The sequence below is a fragment of the Dipodomys merriami genome, unplaced genomic scaffold (assembly GCF_024711535.1).
Source record: "Dipodomys merriami isolate MVZ:Mamm:240054 unplaced genomic scaffold, mDipMer1.0.p SCAF_406, whole genome shotgun sequence".
NCBI lineage: Eukaryota > Metazoa > Chordata > Mammalia > Rodentia > Heteromyidae > Dipodomys > Dipodomys merriami.
The window spans coordinates 430,041-448,069 of NW_027205671.1; the positions used below are offsets into that span (position 1 = coordinate 430,041).

At 50.7% G+C, this 18,029-nt stretch overlaps 2 gene segments (V, D, J or C); both read left to right on the forward strand.

Moving 5' to 3' along the window:
• The first annotated feature begins 5,041 nt into the window (after positions 1–5,041).
• Positions 5,042–17,227, forward strand: LOC138806723 (immunoglobulin heavy variable 3-7-like). The segment is given in 3 exon segments: positions 5,042–5,113; positions 16,751–17,077; positions 17,223–17,227. Coding segments are annotated over 3 exon segments (378 nt in total).
• On the forward strand, positions 11,297–11,836 carry LOC138806714 (immunoglobulin heavy variable 7-4-1-like). The segment is given in 2 exon segments: positions 11,297–11,380; positions 11,454–11,836. Coding segments are annotated over 2 exon segments (429 nt in total).
• Positions 17,228–18,029: the final 802 nt, after the last annotated feature.

The following is an 18,029-nucleotide window of genomic DNA, read 5'->3' on the forward strand; positions in this document are numbered from 1 at the left end:
CAGACTCCTAGAAGGGCCGCTTCACCACCTCCAGAGACAACAGCAAGAGCACACTTTACCTGCAGATGAACAGCCTGAGAGTGGAGGACACGGCCGTCTATTACTGTGCTAGAGACACACAGTGCAGGAAATCCAGTGTGGGTCAGACTCAAATCTCCCTGCAGGGCGCTCAGCACCAGCAGGGCGCTGGGCACACACTGAGGTCATGCTCAGTCAGCACCAGCAGAGGGCGCTGGGCACACACTGAGGTCATGCTCAGTCAGCACCAGCAGGGCGCTGGGCACACACTGAGGTTATTGGCAGTCACAGGAGCAGCTGTGGAGCTCAGGCCCTGACTCCTCTGTGTGTCTGGCCTCTCCACAGGACGCAGCATCCCCCCGAGAGCTGTCTATGATGTTAAAGACTCCATACTGGGTGAGGACATTGCTCTCCAATTCCACTGGTTTCTCTCCATCTGCCAAGATCCTGAGCAGAGTCCATCTGGCCTTCCCCATGCTGTCCTTCGTCTTCCTAGAGAAAGAGCAGACACTCATTGCTCACTTTTTTTTTTTTTTTTTGGTAGGACCTTGGGCTGGAACTCTGGGCCTGGGTGCTGTCCCTCAACTCTTCAGCTCAAGGCAAGCGCTCTACTGCTTAAATCACATCACCACTTCTGGTTTTCTTGTGGTTTATTCTCCAATAAAGTCCCTGCGAGTTTCAGGGACTTCCTTGCCTGGGCTGGCTTTGAACCACCATCCTCAGATCTCAGCCTCCTGAGTACCTGGGTTTGCAGGCATTAGCAAGGGACACTGTGCTCATACTTACTTGTTTACACTCAGCCTCTGCCAGACCGTGGAAATACTTCCTGTGAGTCACAGACATCTTCCTGATGCCTGGAATGCCAGGGAGGCCTTTGTTTCCTTGCTCGCCATTCCTGGGTGTAGGACATCGTGATGCGGTCAGGATGTTGTGAGGACGCTGCATCCGAACTCAGAACAAACCGTGTCTCCCCATCCCCGACACTGAGATGTCCTGTCCCAGCAGCTGTAGGAGTCACAGCCTGGCCTGCCCAAGTCCGCATGTGGTCTCTGTCCCATGCCTGCACCATGTAGGTAGCAGTGCGGTCATTACTGATGGAGCCGGGTCCCACAGCCCCAGGGAAGCTGCTGGGAAGGACAGGAGAAATCTTCAACTATAGCTGTCTCTCAGGAGTTGAGTCACAGTGTCTGAGGACACAGCCAAGAAACAGATGTCCATGAGCTGAGCACGGTGACCACCAGGACCCAGCCATGGATTACTGTGCAAGAGACCGGGAGAGACGTCAGTGTGAGCCCTGACACAGACTGTCCACCAGACCCTGAGCCTGAGCTGTGGAGGTGCTCGGGGCCAGCAGCCCAGGATCTCACCCCAGAAGCTGGGTGGGAGCTGGGTGTCAGGTTCTGTGATGCCTCCTCCCATTCCCGGGGTCCCTCTTGACACCTTCCCAGCACCCCACTGTCCCTCTGGACATGTCTGCCTTCCTTTGTTTCCTCTTCCTCACGTGCTCACTGGGGCACTGTGTGAGGGAAGGACTTCCTCTGTGTGTGGATGAGATGGGATCAGCCATCAGCTTCCTGTGGAGCACTGCCACTTCCTGTGTCCTTCTTCCCTGATGCCCACACCTGTCTCAGGTGAGCGGCCTCCCTTCCTCTTCCCCTCAGCCCCCGTGCTGTCCACTCTGTGGACACTCCTGCTTCACAGCGCACGGCAGCTGCTGATGGTCATTTCCACTCTGTCTACACCCTCAGGATGGAGGGGGATGGAGGACCACCTGAGCTCTCAGTCCCCAGCAGGGGCAGAGCAAGGGCAGAGAGGAAAGCCCTCCCACCCAGGGGTTTCCAGGGGTCTAACGGAGGCCCAACTGTCTCTCAGGGGTGTTTCAACATGGTTGACAATGCAGACTCAATTGCACTAAAAATCCCTCGAGCAAGAGTATCCTCAGCTAGGGACTGAAATGTGTTTACCTACGAGACCAATGTATGTGAAACAAAGAGACAATGTGCTGTCCCAAGACTCCAGGCTTAAATGAGGAAGTGAGCCAAGTGCAGCCGTCTCCTGTCATGGGGACCATCCACAGAGGCCGAGGAGCCTTCATCCCACCCTCTGCAGACACCACAGCTGCCTGGCTCAAGGCACTGCCGACCTCGGCCTCTCTTTACACTGGGAGGTGGGCTTCAAACTGTAGACCTTTTTCTTCTTGGTTCTGTTTCTCCGTGGTTTGAATGGTGCTGTTTACCCTTTCATGATTCCTGGGCTCTTTCTGTCTTCCTATCTTCTGAGCACCATCTGTCATTTGGGACCCTGAGCCTTCTCACTGATGCAGGGAATTAGAAGAATGGAGGATGGTGCTAACCTCCTAGTTTGCTGTTTGTGGTGCAGTGATTTGAACTCCATGCTTTGCACTTGCTAATCCAATGATCTGCTGCAGATTCACACCTGCAGCACTGTTCAACATTGTTTATTTTTGAGATAGTAAGTTTCTTTCTGCAGAGGCAGACATCTGGATGGTGATTCAGAAGAGAGTAGAAAGCAAGGTGGGTGCTTTCCATGATTCCCCTGGATTCTCCCCCATGGAAGCTGAGCATTCTGTCTTAGGACAGTCTCACAGAACTGCTTTTAAATCCCAGGCTCATGCCTGTAATCCTAGCTACTCAGAAGGCTGATATCTGAGGATCATGGTTCCAAACAGCCTGGGCAGAAAAGTCCTCAGGAAACTCTTATCTCCAATTACCCACTCAGAAACGGCATGGCGCTGCCTCTCAAAGTGGCAGAGCATTAGCCTTGAGCAAAGGAACTCACAGACAGTGCCCACATTGTGAGTTCAACCCCCACCAACAACAAAGATATAAAAAGAAAGAAATCAGTTTGATCAACATGTGTCCATCAGTGTCACCCATTTAAACTTTCTCCCCATTCCCGCACAATTATATTTCCTCCTAAAATTTGAACCTAAACATCATTTATGTTTAGTGTTCTACCACTAAGATATATTTGTATACTTTTAAATTGACACAACACATTTAGGAGAGATATCTTAATAATTTGATATGCTAAAGTAATGTGTAATGATAAAATTCCGATAAATATCGTAAGTTTCCTTCAGTGTTAAATTAATGCAAGACAATTTAACAGTGACCAGTACAAGAAAAATGAAATTATACTCAGCAATGACGCATGTTTGGTTTTCTTATCTGCACATTTACGCAGGCTTCTGTGCAAATAGCAATAGTCTGAGGTCAAGCACAGCAGCCTGTCTTCATCAGAAGACCTCCTGGGAAGGGCTGCAGAGCTCTGGCTGAGGGCCAGTGGCTGAAGCCTCTCTGTGGGTGCAGCAAGGAATTCCTGTGTGCTATGCACCCGGTGTGGAGCGGCTGCCTTATCTAATGGACTAAGAGGCTTTCTTTCCGCAACCACGGTGTGGCTGTGGCACAGGCCTGTGGTTGGGTTTTTGGGATCTTCCCCTGCAGGACGCTCAGCTGGGATCAAGGTGCACCTTGTCTACCCTGGCAGGCCTGACAGGCACAGTCTCCAGGACAGCAGCCCACCAGGCCTCCAGCCTTCTGCCTTCTACCTGGCGTCCCATCACTTCCACTGTACATGATTCCTGTCAACAATTCGACCTTACTTCCCAAGCTTCTTGCAACATATGTAAACACGAGGTCTATGGCAATGTGAGCTGTACACCACCACATCTCTAGTGCTCCACAGAAGTCCTCTCCACAGGACAATTCCTAGGCCTGAGGGACACAGATCAACACACTGGCTGGAGTCCAGGCCTTGAGGTCAGCTTCTCACAGCAGATCTGTCTCCACCTCCAAGTCCCTGGGGTCACAGCGAGGTCCTCAGCCATGTGTCCCACAGCAGAGCTGCCAGTCCCTCTGTGAGCACACCTGCTGTTACCTGCTGACAGCTCAGCTCTCTTCCCCAGCAGGAGAGCTGCACACAGGTCAGAGCTCAGTGCCACAGTTCCTCCACCCTGACTGCTTCTCTGCCATGTCCTGGGTCCCAGACACTCCCTGTCGCTTCTCCTTTCCTCTCTTCCTCAGAATCTGCTCAGCTTTGTGTCAGTGGATCCTTGTTCATGGACAAAAGTGTTGTTCACCTTCAGCTCACCATCTTGTCCAGCACTAGGAATCACTGCAACCAATGACTTGAAAGACAGATACAAGGAAACTGTCAAAGGGTTGATAAAACAATTTGAAGAAGACAAGGCATTTGTCCATAATTACCAAATACACATTTACCTATGAGCACATTGTTATGGATTGTGAATTGAGATTTTTATTATTGACATTAACAACACACAAGATATTGTTACAAATAAATGCACATAAACAGGATAAACAAACCAGAAAGCTAGACTATGACAACACCAGAGCGCACTGTCAAGCGTATGCCTAAATCCTGGCTATCTTGGTTTGTGGTCAGAATGAAGTAAAGTGTGGCAAAGGCACACCTGATCTCATCTCAGGGAGGAGGCTCTGTGAGCTCACAGATGAGCACCATTCTCCTGGAACACAGCAGGGAACTGTGGGCCCTCCCTGACTGTGCAGGCCAAGACCAGGCATGGAGCTCATACCATGGAAGACCCTGCCAGTGTGGAAACACATTCACTATTGTTTTACACTCTTGCATGTGCACTAGGAGGTCACAGGCGTGTTGCGCTTTGTGTTTTCTGTGTGATCAGAAATGTTGACAGCACGATCACCAGGCACAATGGCAGAGTGAGAGGACATGTGTGTCCCTCTGCACCCCAGACAGCTCTCAGTGTTCTCACACTCTGCCTCAGGCTCCCAAGGAGCTGCAGGTACAGTGTGAACCACAGCACGTGGGCAGTGCGTCATAATGTCTCCAAGATGGCCATTGTCACCCAACCCCTCCAGCACAGTCACCACTGCTCTGGGAGCCCAATCTCTAGACTTCTCTCTAGAGATGGCTTTATAGCAGAGGACATGCAAATAGGTTGTCCCTCTGCCCATGAAAACCAGCCCAGCCCTGACCTGAGCTCTGTGAGCTGATTCCACCAGTGACTGAGCACAGACCACCACCATGGAGCTGGGGCTGCGCTGGGTTCTCCTTGTTGCTCTGTTGAAAGGTGATTTATGGGGAGAAATGGACACTGAGTGTGCAAATGGACATGAGTGAGAAGAACCGTGGATGTGTGTGACCATTGCTGACCAGGATTCTCTCTGTTTGCAGGTGTGCAGTGTGAGGTGCAGCTGGTGGAGTCTGGGGGAGGCTTGGTGCAGCCTGGGGGGTCCCTGAGACTCTCCTGTGCAGCCTCTGGATTCACCTTCAGTACTTACTGGATGAGCTGGATCAGCCAAGATCCGGGGAAGTGGGGCTGGAATGGCTTGGAGAAATTAATACAGGTGGTGGTAGCACATGGTATCCACAGTCTGTGAAGAGCCGGTTCACCCTCTGCAGAGACAACAGTCAAAGCACGCTGTACCTGCAAATGAGCAGCCTGAGAACCGAGGACACGGCCTGTATCACTGTGCAGGGCTCAGTGAGAGGAGCCAGTGGGGCCCAGACACACAGTGCGGCGGCCTAGGCCAGCAGGCGCTGAGCCGCGTCAGCTGCAGGGGTGGCGAGGAGGTGGCCCTGGGGTCTGGCCGCACCCTCCCAGGGCTGCAGGACCCAGCTGGGGTCTCCCTGCGCTGCTGCACGGACACAGAGGCTGGCTCCTTCCATCTGAACGCCAGGCAGGGCCTGACAGAGCAGCGAGGCCCCGGCTCCGGCTCAGGCAGCGCTGGCTGCGCACAGGCCAGGGCGGGTCTGGAGCACTCAGGGCTCCGGGTGCTGCTCTCCCGCAGGTCAGCACAGAGACTCCGGCTTCCTGCTGAGCACAGACTGGGCCAGCTGTGGGAGCGGCGACCGCGGACTCCGGAGCCCGCGCGGACAGGACCGGCCTCCGTCCTCCCGCCCAGGCCGCGCTCACAGACCCGGGTGGGCCTGGTGCGCGCGCAGCAGGGCCCGGCTGACGTCAGCACCCGCGCTCCCCTCCCTTCACGCGTGCGCAGCCGCACTGGGCTGCGCGTGCGCCCTGGGCTCCCCTCGCTCTGGCGCGTCTTCCCGCGGTGCCCGTGGCTCGTCGTCTGGAGGCGGTGGCGGCCCCGGGCGGCGAGCACGGCCGGCGCGTCCTCCTGCTCCGTCACAGGACGCGGCCGTGCACGGGGAGGACGGGAGGACGGCGGACGGGCGATGGCGGCGAGCGCGCTGTCTGTCTGTCCGTCCGTGCGGAGCCGCACCTCCGGTCGCGGGGTGTGGACAGTGGCCATCTGGGCGCCGCTCCGAGCCCGCGGCGAGCGTTTGTCCGCCTCCCTAGGCCGCGTCTCCAGGCGTCGCGCGGCTGCGGCTCGGGCCGGGCCAGGCCGCTCCGGACCCCGTCACGTGGTGTGGGCGGGTGTGCGCCTGCGCACGCGGCACGCTCCCCACGCGGCTCCAGGCTTCCTCCCACCCACCCTGCACCGCGTCCCGCGAGCTCCGCTGACCAGGCGCATGCGCCCCTCAGGACACTTCTCTCTCCTAGGTCCGCTGCCGCCCTGTGCTGCTCAACACGGGCCGCTCCGCGTGCAAGGCGCAGGCGCGGTCTCCATGGCGCCTCCTACAGGAGGACGGGAGCGGCGATGTGCGCATGCGGGGAACGCGGGGGCCCCGCCCCGAACCACGCTCACCTGTGTCCTTGTGTCCTGCTCAGCACAGCGGGACGGGTCTGCGCATGCTCTGTGGATGCAGAGGCGCTCAGCCCTGTCCACGTCAGCGTGAGTATGTATCTATACACCTTATTCACAAATGCATGTCCCTAGTGTGTGTGCACACGCGCGCACATATGTAGACACGCACATCCATGTGCACGCATTCATCTCATTGTGTATTCATAAACAATGGCGTCTAGATATAAACATGAACTCTGGATTCTGTGGGATCTCGATAATTCTAACTCAAACGACACTGGGATAGAAGAGGAAGGATACACATATATATTCACAGTGTACACACACACACATATATATTCACAGTGTACACACACACACACTTCCATCAGGGCTGGAAGGGGAGGTCTCCATACCCCTCTGGGGTCCTTCACAGGTGAATTCATTCTCCCTCCTGACGGGCTCTGCGCTGTACAGCAAAGACTCTACTCTGAGTGGAGGCTGTTGGCCTTGCTGCTGTGCCCAGCTCTCTTCAGACATTGGACGCCCCACTGGACAGGACACTCTCAGCCTCACTCATGGGGCCCTGGACAGGGTGCTGACCCGTGTCCTGGACTCAAGGTGATTTCCTCAATTGTTCTGTGGTGGAGTCTGGAACTGAACATGAGGCAGTCCTGCAATGGAGCCCCTGCACAGGTGAGGCCACGCCTCCTTCCCCAAGTGGAGCGCTCCATGAGCAGCCTGGACGGAGCCCCAACAAACACAGGATACATAAGTATACAAAGCTGTGTAGATATGTACACATGTAGATGTATGTAGTATAAATGTATTCCATGTATGTTTCATATGTGTGTATATGTTGATCTAATGTGTACTCTGTAACTTCACACATTTATATACATATACAAATCTAATTTGCTTTTATCTAGTTTTTCTGTATATGTACATGCTCATATGCAAATCTGCAATGCACAGTTATGTACACAAATGCAGAGATTTATCGACCCTGTTATGAGGGGAGTTTTCATATTCCCTGCACTGTCAATCACCTGGGAATACATCTAGAACCTGAAAGTTTGTTTCCTCTCATTCAGGTACTGTGAACCTAACTAGCCAGACAAGGGAGTACGGGCTCATCAAACACTTACTGCACAGGGAATATTCACCTGGGACCTCTTCCCCTCCTCTTACACGTTCACTTCACATGGGATGTCTTCTCATCTACTTACACATTCACTTCACAATGGACTTCTTTTCTTCCCTTATACATTCACTTCACACAGGACCACTTTTCTCCCTTATACATTCACATAAAGAGAAGAACCCCCATGCAAATATCAAACCAGAATAATTCACAAACCATATTTGTTTAACTTCAGGTTCATCCTCATTGTAATATTTCTGCTTGTAGAGAAACTACTCTGCTACAATATCGAACATTGATCACACATTAAGTCTAATTCTTGTGAAATACCCACAAAATAGGTGCCATTTTTATTTAGCACAATGTACAGACCAGGTAGTGTTCATAACAAAATGCAGAGGCTAGATCAGAGAATTACACAGGTTCCTAGGCCTACCCATGCACAGACTTCCTCAGAACCTAGAGCCTGCCGTGGGGTCATACATAGAATAGAGTACATGGACCTACATGGATGTACCATGTCCTCCTACAGTCCCGGTGACCTTATCTGGGGTCATCACTCAATTGCAGTAAATGGAGTTACATGGGTGTACCAAGACCACACACAATCCTGTGACTTACCAAGGTCATGAATGGACCAACAGCCATACACTGCCATCTCACAGTCATGGTGCTGTGCTCTGCTACATTAGGAAAATCGGTGAAAATGGTGGTCATGGAAACTTGCTGCACTTGAGAACCTCCATAATTTCCTGTCACATGAACTCCCAAGTCTCCAAAGTGACTGGGTTGTGTGGGATCAGGTGGAATTCCTTCTTAGGAAAAATAAGACTGATGTCCAATAGTTAGAATGCCATCATTCTTAGAATATATTCTGGAGAACTTTGCATCCCCTGTGTCAGTTCTATACTGGACAAGTAGTGCAATTTCTGCTTGTATTAAATACACGTTTTCATATGCCTCGAGTCAAAGAAGCCTAACGTCTTCCTTCCATTTCCTAAAGATGAGAAATGATAGAAAATTTAGAGTCATGAATTGAAGAGAGCTCTCCAATACAAGGTAAGGGTCTATCAACATGCCTGAGAGAACTGAGTTACATTTCCCAGAGGAGCAGCTCCAAATGGCCTGGCAGTGCTGGGCAGCCCACAGCACCTGCAGAGACCTGCAGAGAGGTTCCAAGTATTTGACTTCCCTCAGCTGTGAAGCTGAGAAGACCTTCAAGGTGAACGCCTTTCCTCTCCCTCCTGCCCAGTGAACCAAACAAACCTTAATCTGTGAAGTGACCCACCCAAGGGTGTAAACCACTATATTTCCTGAAAATAAAAAGCCTTGGTCTAACTGGAGTCAAAGGATAAACGGTTTATTCTATTTTATGTTACAAAAGAGAACAATCTCCTGCATTGAAATAGTTTTCATAAGGATGTATTTGGAAAGATGATGTCTTGAGGCTGGGGCATTGTGATCTAAGGAATGCCCCATGGGAGTCTTGTGGGTGGAACACTGCCCCAGCCCAGAATTGTGCCCTGTGTGCTTTGAGGAGACGCGGGTCCCAGCAGTCCTTGTGGAAGAGGGACTGGCTGTGCTGTCCTCTGACTCAAGGTCACACTGGCCTGTGACTGTGTCTTCCAACCCTAGATAAACTTCCATCTGCCACATGGAGCTCACAGTCCCATCATGTGGGCCGAGGACTTTGGGACAGACAAGCAGTGGTCAGGAGGTCACACGCTGGGTGCTCTGTGCCGGTGGAGCTGCGCAGGTCCACGTGTGTGACTCGGAGGGATTGTAGCTGCAGGTGCCGACAGACGTGTTTCTCCTTGTCCCTGTGTGCTGTCCAGGTGTGGTCAGAGTCAGGATCGGCCTGTGAACCCTTGAGGTCCCGAAGCTCACTGCTGGCCTCAAGCTCCATCAGGACCAGCGGTGCCTCTGGCATTGGCTTCACAAGGAGGGGCTGCACTGGACAGGAGACACGGTGACATCGAAGTCACCTCCACAGACACATGTGCACCTGAGAGAGACAGCAGAGACCCATCCTCCACACCACAGAGCTCTGCTGTCCACCTGGGGAGGATGTGGGCTTCAGACACCTGCAGGACTGCTGGCCAACAGAAGGGGGCGCCAGGGACACGCTGAGCTGGGCAGGGCCTGCTGTGCATGCTCAACGACCTGGGTGTGTCCTGTGCCAGTGAAACATGTGTCCCGTTAACACTGGTTCAGATAGGAGCCAGGGCCAGAGGATCTCACCTGTGACCCAGCTGTGGGGAGCCTGCGATCTGAGCAGTGCAGTTCCAAGCCAGCTTGGGAAGAAATCCCAGCACAGACGACTCACCCCAAGGCAGAGAGGAAGCTGCTGCTGAAGGGATAGAGCACCAGACGTGAGCACCAAACCTCAAGGACAGCACCCAGGCCCCAGGGACAACCCAGCACTGTCCACAGAGAAAGAAATGGACAACAAATGCACTGTATGCATGAATTAGAGTAGAATCATGGAACCATTAATGGGGGAAAAGAGAGGTCAGGTAGATCAGAAAGGTGACTGTGCTGAAGGCAAACTGCAGGAATATATGAAGATATTGCAACAAACCTTGTTATGTGATCACTACTCACTAGTAAACATTAATAACCAGAGTCCCAAGCATGGCTCAAGGGCAGACATACTGCCTGGTGAAAAGTAGCTCCTCTGTTCAATTAGTCCAGGAAAACAGGATGTATTCCCACAGGTTACTTTGCTTCTTTTTGGGTCAACTTCATTCTGAGGACACAGGGCCTTTACCGGGAGCTCAGGTGAAGCTCAGGTTTGGAGTTCTGGTCTCTGAACAGGAGACACAGTTTTCTTCCTCTCTATCCCCCAGCACCTGTGACCAGGCTCTGCTCCCTGCATATGCCTTCAGTTCCAACATGGAGGCCCTGGGGTCAAACACAAGTGACACAGAGGAAGGAGGAAGAGGAGGTACCACACACCCTGGATTAAAGTGCTGCTGGTTAAACTGAAGGAAGCTCAGTGTGCTTCTCAGGACGCTGTCCTCACATAGACAGCACAGATTCATGTGAAACTACAGTGGACACCCCTGGCCATTGGGAAATGGTGGATCTCTCAAGAAGAAGATGACATCATCGGGTCTCCCTCCTGGTCTCACCTCCTCCACTCATGACTTGTGGAAAGCCATCCGTGGGCCAGGGGGGCTGTGGGTCCTGGGTGGTGGTGGTTCTGGGCTGACTGGCTCGCACCATCCCAGTTCATAGATCTGGTATCAGGCAGGATGCAGGGAACTCATGAGAACACCGGGACCTTGCATCTACCAGAGAGGCCATTTGCACTTCTGCTGAGATGGGATCTGTGCCTGGGTCTAAAGCCTCAAGAGGATGTCCATGGGGTAGATAAGCCCAACATGTGATAAGGGCAGGGCCATATGCAAATCTCTGAAGTCCACAGAGTAGAAAGGCCAGGCTCTTCTGGCATATATACACAAAGGCCTGGCCCTCCAGTCTCCAGAGGCACTCGGTCCACATCCTCACAGCATGGAGTGGTCGTGGAGGCTCCTTCTCCTGCTGGTGGCAGTCCCAGGTGAGAACCCCAGGCCAGGGCTGCCGAGGATGCAGAGGAGCTCCCGGCCCTAACTCCAGTGTCTCCTCCACAGGTACCTACTCCCAGGTGCAGCTGGTACAGTCTGGGCCTGAGCTGAAGAAGCCTGGAGAGGCTGTGAAGATCTCCTGCAAGGCTTCTGGATACACCTTCACTAGCTATGCTATTAACTGGATGCGACAGGAGCCAAGAGGTGGCCTGCAGTGGATGGGGTGGATCAATACTAACACTGGAAATCCAACCTACGCTGAGGGCTTCAAAGGACGATTCGTCTTCTCCCTGGAGACCTCTGTCAGCACAGCACATCTGCAGATCAGCAGCCTGAAGGCCGAGGACACGGCTGTGTACTATTGTGCAAGGCACATTGAGGAAACCACATCCAGAGGGTGTCAGAAACTGAGAGAGAAGCTGCTCCTGCTCACCAGACAGCAGCACTAGCTGCACACAGCCTGTGGTGGAGGTTGTGATTTAGAGCTGGGAAAGGTAGGAAAGAGAGCTTTGCTCATGTGCAGAATAATTTCACCAAGATGTTGACAGGTCCTGGAATGGGAGAGAAATTGATTGCAGCAGGCACTAATTTGTGGAGTAAACATTGCTCCCCTAACAGCTCTCACCATAAAGACACTGAAGAGTCTATAGTGAAATCCTCTCTTAGGAGCCGGGACCTCTGACTCCATCACTTGTAGTCCAAGAAGAGGGCAGATCAGACAGCTCACTATGGAGACAGTACAGTGCTTCCTCATGTACAGTAGAGATCACACAGATTAGACAGCTCACTATGGAGATAGAACAGTGATTCCTCAATATACTAAAAATAGATATACCACATGAATCCTTTATATGACTTCTGGTTATAAAGACAAAGAACAACCCTCTGACTGCCTCAATTTCTTTTTACTCATTCTTTTCAAGGTGCTATTCACAGCAACAGTATTCTCTCATCTATCTATGTGCCAAGCAAGGGACAACAAAATAATGATGCTGTTAAAATACCTTCACTGCTGAATATGTTACGCTATCAGAAGAACAAAAGATCCCAACTAAAACCTTTGGATATGGGAAGTAATTTCAGCAAAGTACAACAAAGAAAATCAGCATTGAAATCAGCTCCTTCTCGTGTACCTGTACCATAGAGAGAAAAAAATGGGAAAACCGCTATTCACACGATCCTCAGAAAATAAATAAAATGCCTGGGATACCATGGAGGATAAAGCCCTCTACAGTGACATTTATAAAACAATGACATAAGGAATTGAAAGGAACACATATCAATCAAGGGAATGGAATGACTTCAAATTACACAGATCGACAGAACAGTCATTATGAAAAGGGCTGTATCCTCCAAAGCAGTCTACAGACTTGATCAACCGCCATGAAAAGCCCCGTGGCCTTCTTCCCAGAAATGGAAAATGAAAGTGATGCAAAGTGTCACATGGAAATACCAAAGACCTTGAGCAAAATGAGTAGTGCTGGAAGTGGACAAGACTTAATTCACATTTTGACACTGAGGATAGAATAGCATTCAATTCCTACAGTAAACACACAATATGAAAACGGGAAGAAATCTTGGGCATACATGGATCTGACAGAGGATGAATTTCCAGGATATATGAAGCCCTCAAATAATTAAACACCAGTACTCACAATTCCATTAATAAATAGGTAGAGTAATTGGTCAGCCCTCAAAATAAGAATCTCCTATGGCCAATAACACATAAAAGATATTCAATATCCTCAGCCATGAACAAAATGCACATCATGACTGCACTGCATTCCAACTTTACACTGGTGACAATCAAGAAAAGATATGGGAACTGACAAAGATTCAGGAAAAGAAACCTTCCATGGTGCCCTCAGAATGTGAGCGAGTGCACTATGGGACTCAGAATGGAAAACCCTCCACAGACTAAAAGCCAAGACACCAATGATCCATCTCCTCACTCCTGCATACACCCAAGGGGTCTCGGGCAGTCTATGATATAGTGACCCCACAGTTGTGTTTGTCTAGAACTGTCCACAATAGGAAAGGTATCAGACTGGGTCCCTTCAATGGATTCCTCAATGGATGAACCTAGAAATTATGTTATGTATACAGAATGGAATTACTCAGCTATAAAGAGAAATGAAGTATACAGAATGGAATTATTCAGCTATAAAAGGGAATGAACTTATATCACTAGAAGGAAAATTGAAAAAATAGAGAACACTTTGTTGATGAAAATAAGCCAGACACCAAAGGAGTAATATTGCATTTTTGTCTCATAGGTGGAATAAAGATCTGAACAAGATCATTAAGTATGAGTATAAAACTGGAATGAAAATAATATGCGGAAGCCAACAATATTGGTAAGGGGCAGGAGAGCGTAAAATCAAAGTGCATTACACACTTGTGTGAAAATGTCATAAGGAAACCCATTATTTGGTACAATGAAGCTAATTTGATAAGAAAAGGGGCCCAACACTAGTGGCTCACACCTGTCATCCTAGCTCAGATCTGAGGATCACAGTTCAAAATCACCCTATGCCAGAAATTCTGTGAGACATTGATCTCTCATTAATCACAGACAAAGCCAGGCATGGTGCTAGCTCTGGTGCAAGAGTCCTAGCCCTGAGCAAACGGAGCTCAGGGAAAGAGTCCAGGCCCAGGTTCAAGGCCCAGGACTAGCTGGAAATAAAGAAGTAAACAGAAAACCCGACAGAGCAGAGAGATGAGCTTCGGCATGAATGCTGGACTGGTCCAGGAGCTCTGATAAGAGACTGTGATGGAAAGAGGAAGCCAAGTGTGGCTGCCTGAGCTGAGACTGAAAGGAGCCTTGGAGCAGCCACTCCATCACAGACACAGGGCTCAGGATGAGGGCAGAGTGGGGCATGAATGGTGCGGGCACCGCGCAGCCCAGGACGCCCTGGACAGACCCTTCCACACTGCCCTGCATGCCCATGTGGCCACCTCAGTCTTCCCAGGGGTGACTCCTGTGTCCTGGCAGCGTGGGGCTCAGTGCTGACCCTGTACGGAGCTCGGACCTCGGGGTGTCACACGGTATCTCTGCAGGGCACAGAATCCAAGATGGATGTGTGGAGACCGTCTGATTCATGGATGGCTGGGGACAGGCAGAGACAACGAGAGAAATGGGGACAGCACAGGAAGATCACTGGACAGCGTCCTCAGAACTATGGGCTCAGCACCCCAGAGAGGCAAAGCCTAACTGACCTGTGGGGTGACCTGTGCTCAGTACTGCAGGTGACAGAGCTCAGTGAAAATCCAGCCTGGGAGAGCTGCAGACCCACAGACCCCACGCACGGGGCTCCTTGCCCAAGTGTGTCCAGTACTGTGTGTGTGTGTGCGAGACCACATGTGTCCATGTCCACACCTGTGCGCACACCTGTACATAGTACAATGTATATGTGAGACCTCATGTGTGCTCGTCCACACTGTGTGTGCACGCCTGTACAGAGTATAATATATATGTGTGAGACTTTGTGTATGCTCATCCACACTGTGTGTGCACACCTGTAAACAGTACAGTGTATATGTGCGTGGATGAGAGCAGTGCTCTACAATAAGAGCAGAGAGCTCAGGTCATCCCTGCTTCCCAGAACAACGATGCCAATGGTCCTCTCCTGCTGTTGTTACATGTCTCACTGGGAGACACATACAATAGACCCTATGGAGAGATCAAGGAGTACAGCTCTTCACAAAGACTAAGTCAAAGACCAACAAAGTAAGCACCAGAAAGAGGGTACTGGGAGTGGAGAGATGAGGGGCAAATGGTAGAAGAATGAAGGAGACAACGTGGAGAATGCAGGCAAGAATACAGTGCCTATGCCACAGAATTGACAACACTGAGCTAAGGGTGGGTCAAAGGGGAAAGGTGAGGAAGGAATGACTCAGATCCACATGCCTTGTATCCACAAACTGCTTTGTTCAATGATGTCAGCATACATGTCCTGAACATTAAGCAGAGAGAGGGAAGAGGAGGTTTGAGGGGTGGGCAAGAATGTTGAAAGGGGCAATGTTGATTAAGCCACAGTGTGTCATAAACTGCTTCACAGAATGACAACACATTTATAGAGCGACTTATTTTGTTTTGTTTTTATTTAATTTTAAAAAAAATTGTGTAGTTGGGATACAGGTGGACCTGTTGCAACAATGAGAAGTACAAGTTGTCATGTCCAAAACGAGCTTTACAACGTCGGTGGGGGGGGGTGGAAGGGGGGGAAGGAGAAGGATTGGGATTGGGGGGGAGGGGGGAGGCTGGGAAGGGATGTGAAGGGTAAACAAAGGAGGAGGCTGCAATGCTTGGTAAGAAATGTACGCATTATGCTGCCCATGTAATTGTAACTAATCTGTACAGGATGTTCACAAATAAAATTAAATTAAATTTAAAAAGAAAAAGAAAAAAAATTGCGTAGTTGATGTACAGAGCTGTTACAGTTATGTGAATCAGGTACAATCAGTGCAGTTCTTTTTTTTTTGGGGGGGGGGTCCGGTCATGGGGCCTGAACTCTGGGCCTGGGCGCTATCCCTCAGCTCTTCAGCTCAAGGCTAGCGCTCTACCACTTGAGCCACAGCGCCACTTCCGCCTTTTTTTCTTTTTGCTTATGTGGTGCTAGGGAATCAAACCCAGGGCCTCAGGCATGCAAGGCAAGTGCTCTACCATTGAGCCACCTTTCCAGTCCTCAGTGCAGTTCTTTATGAACCTTTTTCCCCTTCTGTTGCTCTCTCCCAATCCTTCCTTCCTGTCCGAACCCATAAGATTTCCAGTTCATTTTCCCCAGTGTTTGGTGACTATCACTGTGATATTTATTCATCCTGTCCAGATTTTATGTGACTCCATTACTTTCCCAAATACAAACACTAAGTAAACAATACAAAATTAAAAGGGAAAATGTTTTTTCAAAAGCAAATGATTAGCAAACTTGACTAATGGAAGCAGAGTTAAACTTCTGTAAAGAAGTTCATATGCAATCTGGTTTTCTTGGAGCCAATTGATTAGAGATATTTCACAGTTTATCCACTCAACTAACAAACTCTGTCTTCCACTGCATCTCCTCTGTGCACTGCCCTGCTGAGACTTCTGCCCCAGAGCTGCTTTATAGCAGAGAACATGCAAATAGGACGTCCCTCTGCCCATGAAAACCAGCCCATCCCTGACCTGAGCTCTGTGAGCTGATTCCACCAGTGACTGAGCACAAACTACCACCATGGAGCTGGGGCTGCGCTGGGTTCTCCTTGTTGCTCTGTTGAAAGGTTATTCATGGGGACCAAGGGACACTGAGTGTGCAAATGGACATGAGTGGGAGGAACAGTGGACATGTGTGACCATTGCTGACCAGGATTCTCTGTGTTTGCAGGTGTGCAGTGTGAGGTGCAGCTGGTGGAGTCTGGAGGAGGCTTGGTGCAGCCTGGGGGGTCCCTGAGACTTTCCTGTGCAGCCTCCGGATTCACCTTCAGTGATTACTACATGGACTGGTTCCGCCAGGCTCCAGGGAAGTCGCTGGAGTGGGTTGCACAAATTTATAAAGATGGTAGTAGCACATGGTACCCAGACTCTGTGAAGGGCCGCTTCACCACCTCCAGAGACAACAGCAAGAGCACACTTTACCTGCAGATGAACAGCCTGAGAGTGGAGGACACGGCCGTCTATTACTGTGCTAGAGACACAGTGCAGGAAATCCAGTGTGGGCCAGACACAAACCTCCCTGCAGGGCGCTCAGCACCAGCAGGGGGCGCTGGGCACAGCTTGGAGCCAGGGCAGCTCAGGAGCAGCTGCACACAGAGCCCAGGGCTGCTCTCCTGCTGTCTGCCCTGCCTCTGTGTCCACAGTGTGACAGCATCTCTCCTGAGTTCATGACCCGCACTCCTCTGGGATGTCTCCAGTCCTCTGCTGGGACTGTTAAGAATGAACAGAGTATCATGGTGGAAGCAAAAATGGCTCTGCAGTGGTGACCAGTATTTGATCCTGAAGAAGCTCAGGGACCCTGGTGACCCCATGAGACTCAGGACAAAGATCCCAGGATTCACAAAGTTGGAATTTAACCTGGGAACAAGAGGGAAAATCTTGGCATGGTGACTCATGCTTGCAATACTATCGACTTGGGAAGAGGAAATTTAAATGAGTATTTATGGAGGCCAAATGGACAAAATCTTTTTTTTTTTTTTTTGTCGGTCGTGGGGCCTGAATTCTGGGCCTGGGCGCTGTCCCTCAGCTCTTCAGCTCAAGGGGAGCGCTCTACCACTTGAGCTACAGTGCCACTTCCGGTTTTCTGGTGGTTTATTGGAGATAGGAGTCTCACGGTCTCTCCTGCCCGGGCTGGCTTTGAACCATGATCCTCAGATCTCAGCCTCCTGAGTAGCTAGGATTACAGGTGTGAGCCACCAGCGCCCGGCTTGGACAAAATCTTAATAACAACACATCTCAATCGATAAGCTGTATGTGGCAGCTGTTTCCTGTGATTCCAGCTACTCAGGAGGCAAGTGTGGAATCACTGTCTAGAACCTGCCCCAGGCAAAAACACAGCACAGTACCAGAAAATAAATCACATCAGAAAAGATGCAGAAAGGGCTGAAATGCATGTGTGTGCCTAAAATAGGAGCCCTGAGTTCAAAACTGTACATAGAGCGACAGAGAGA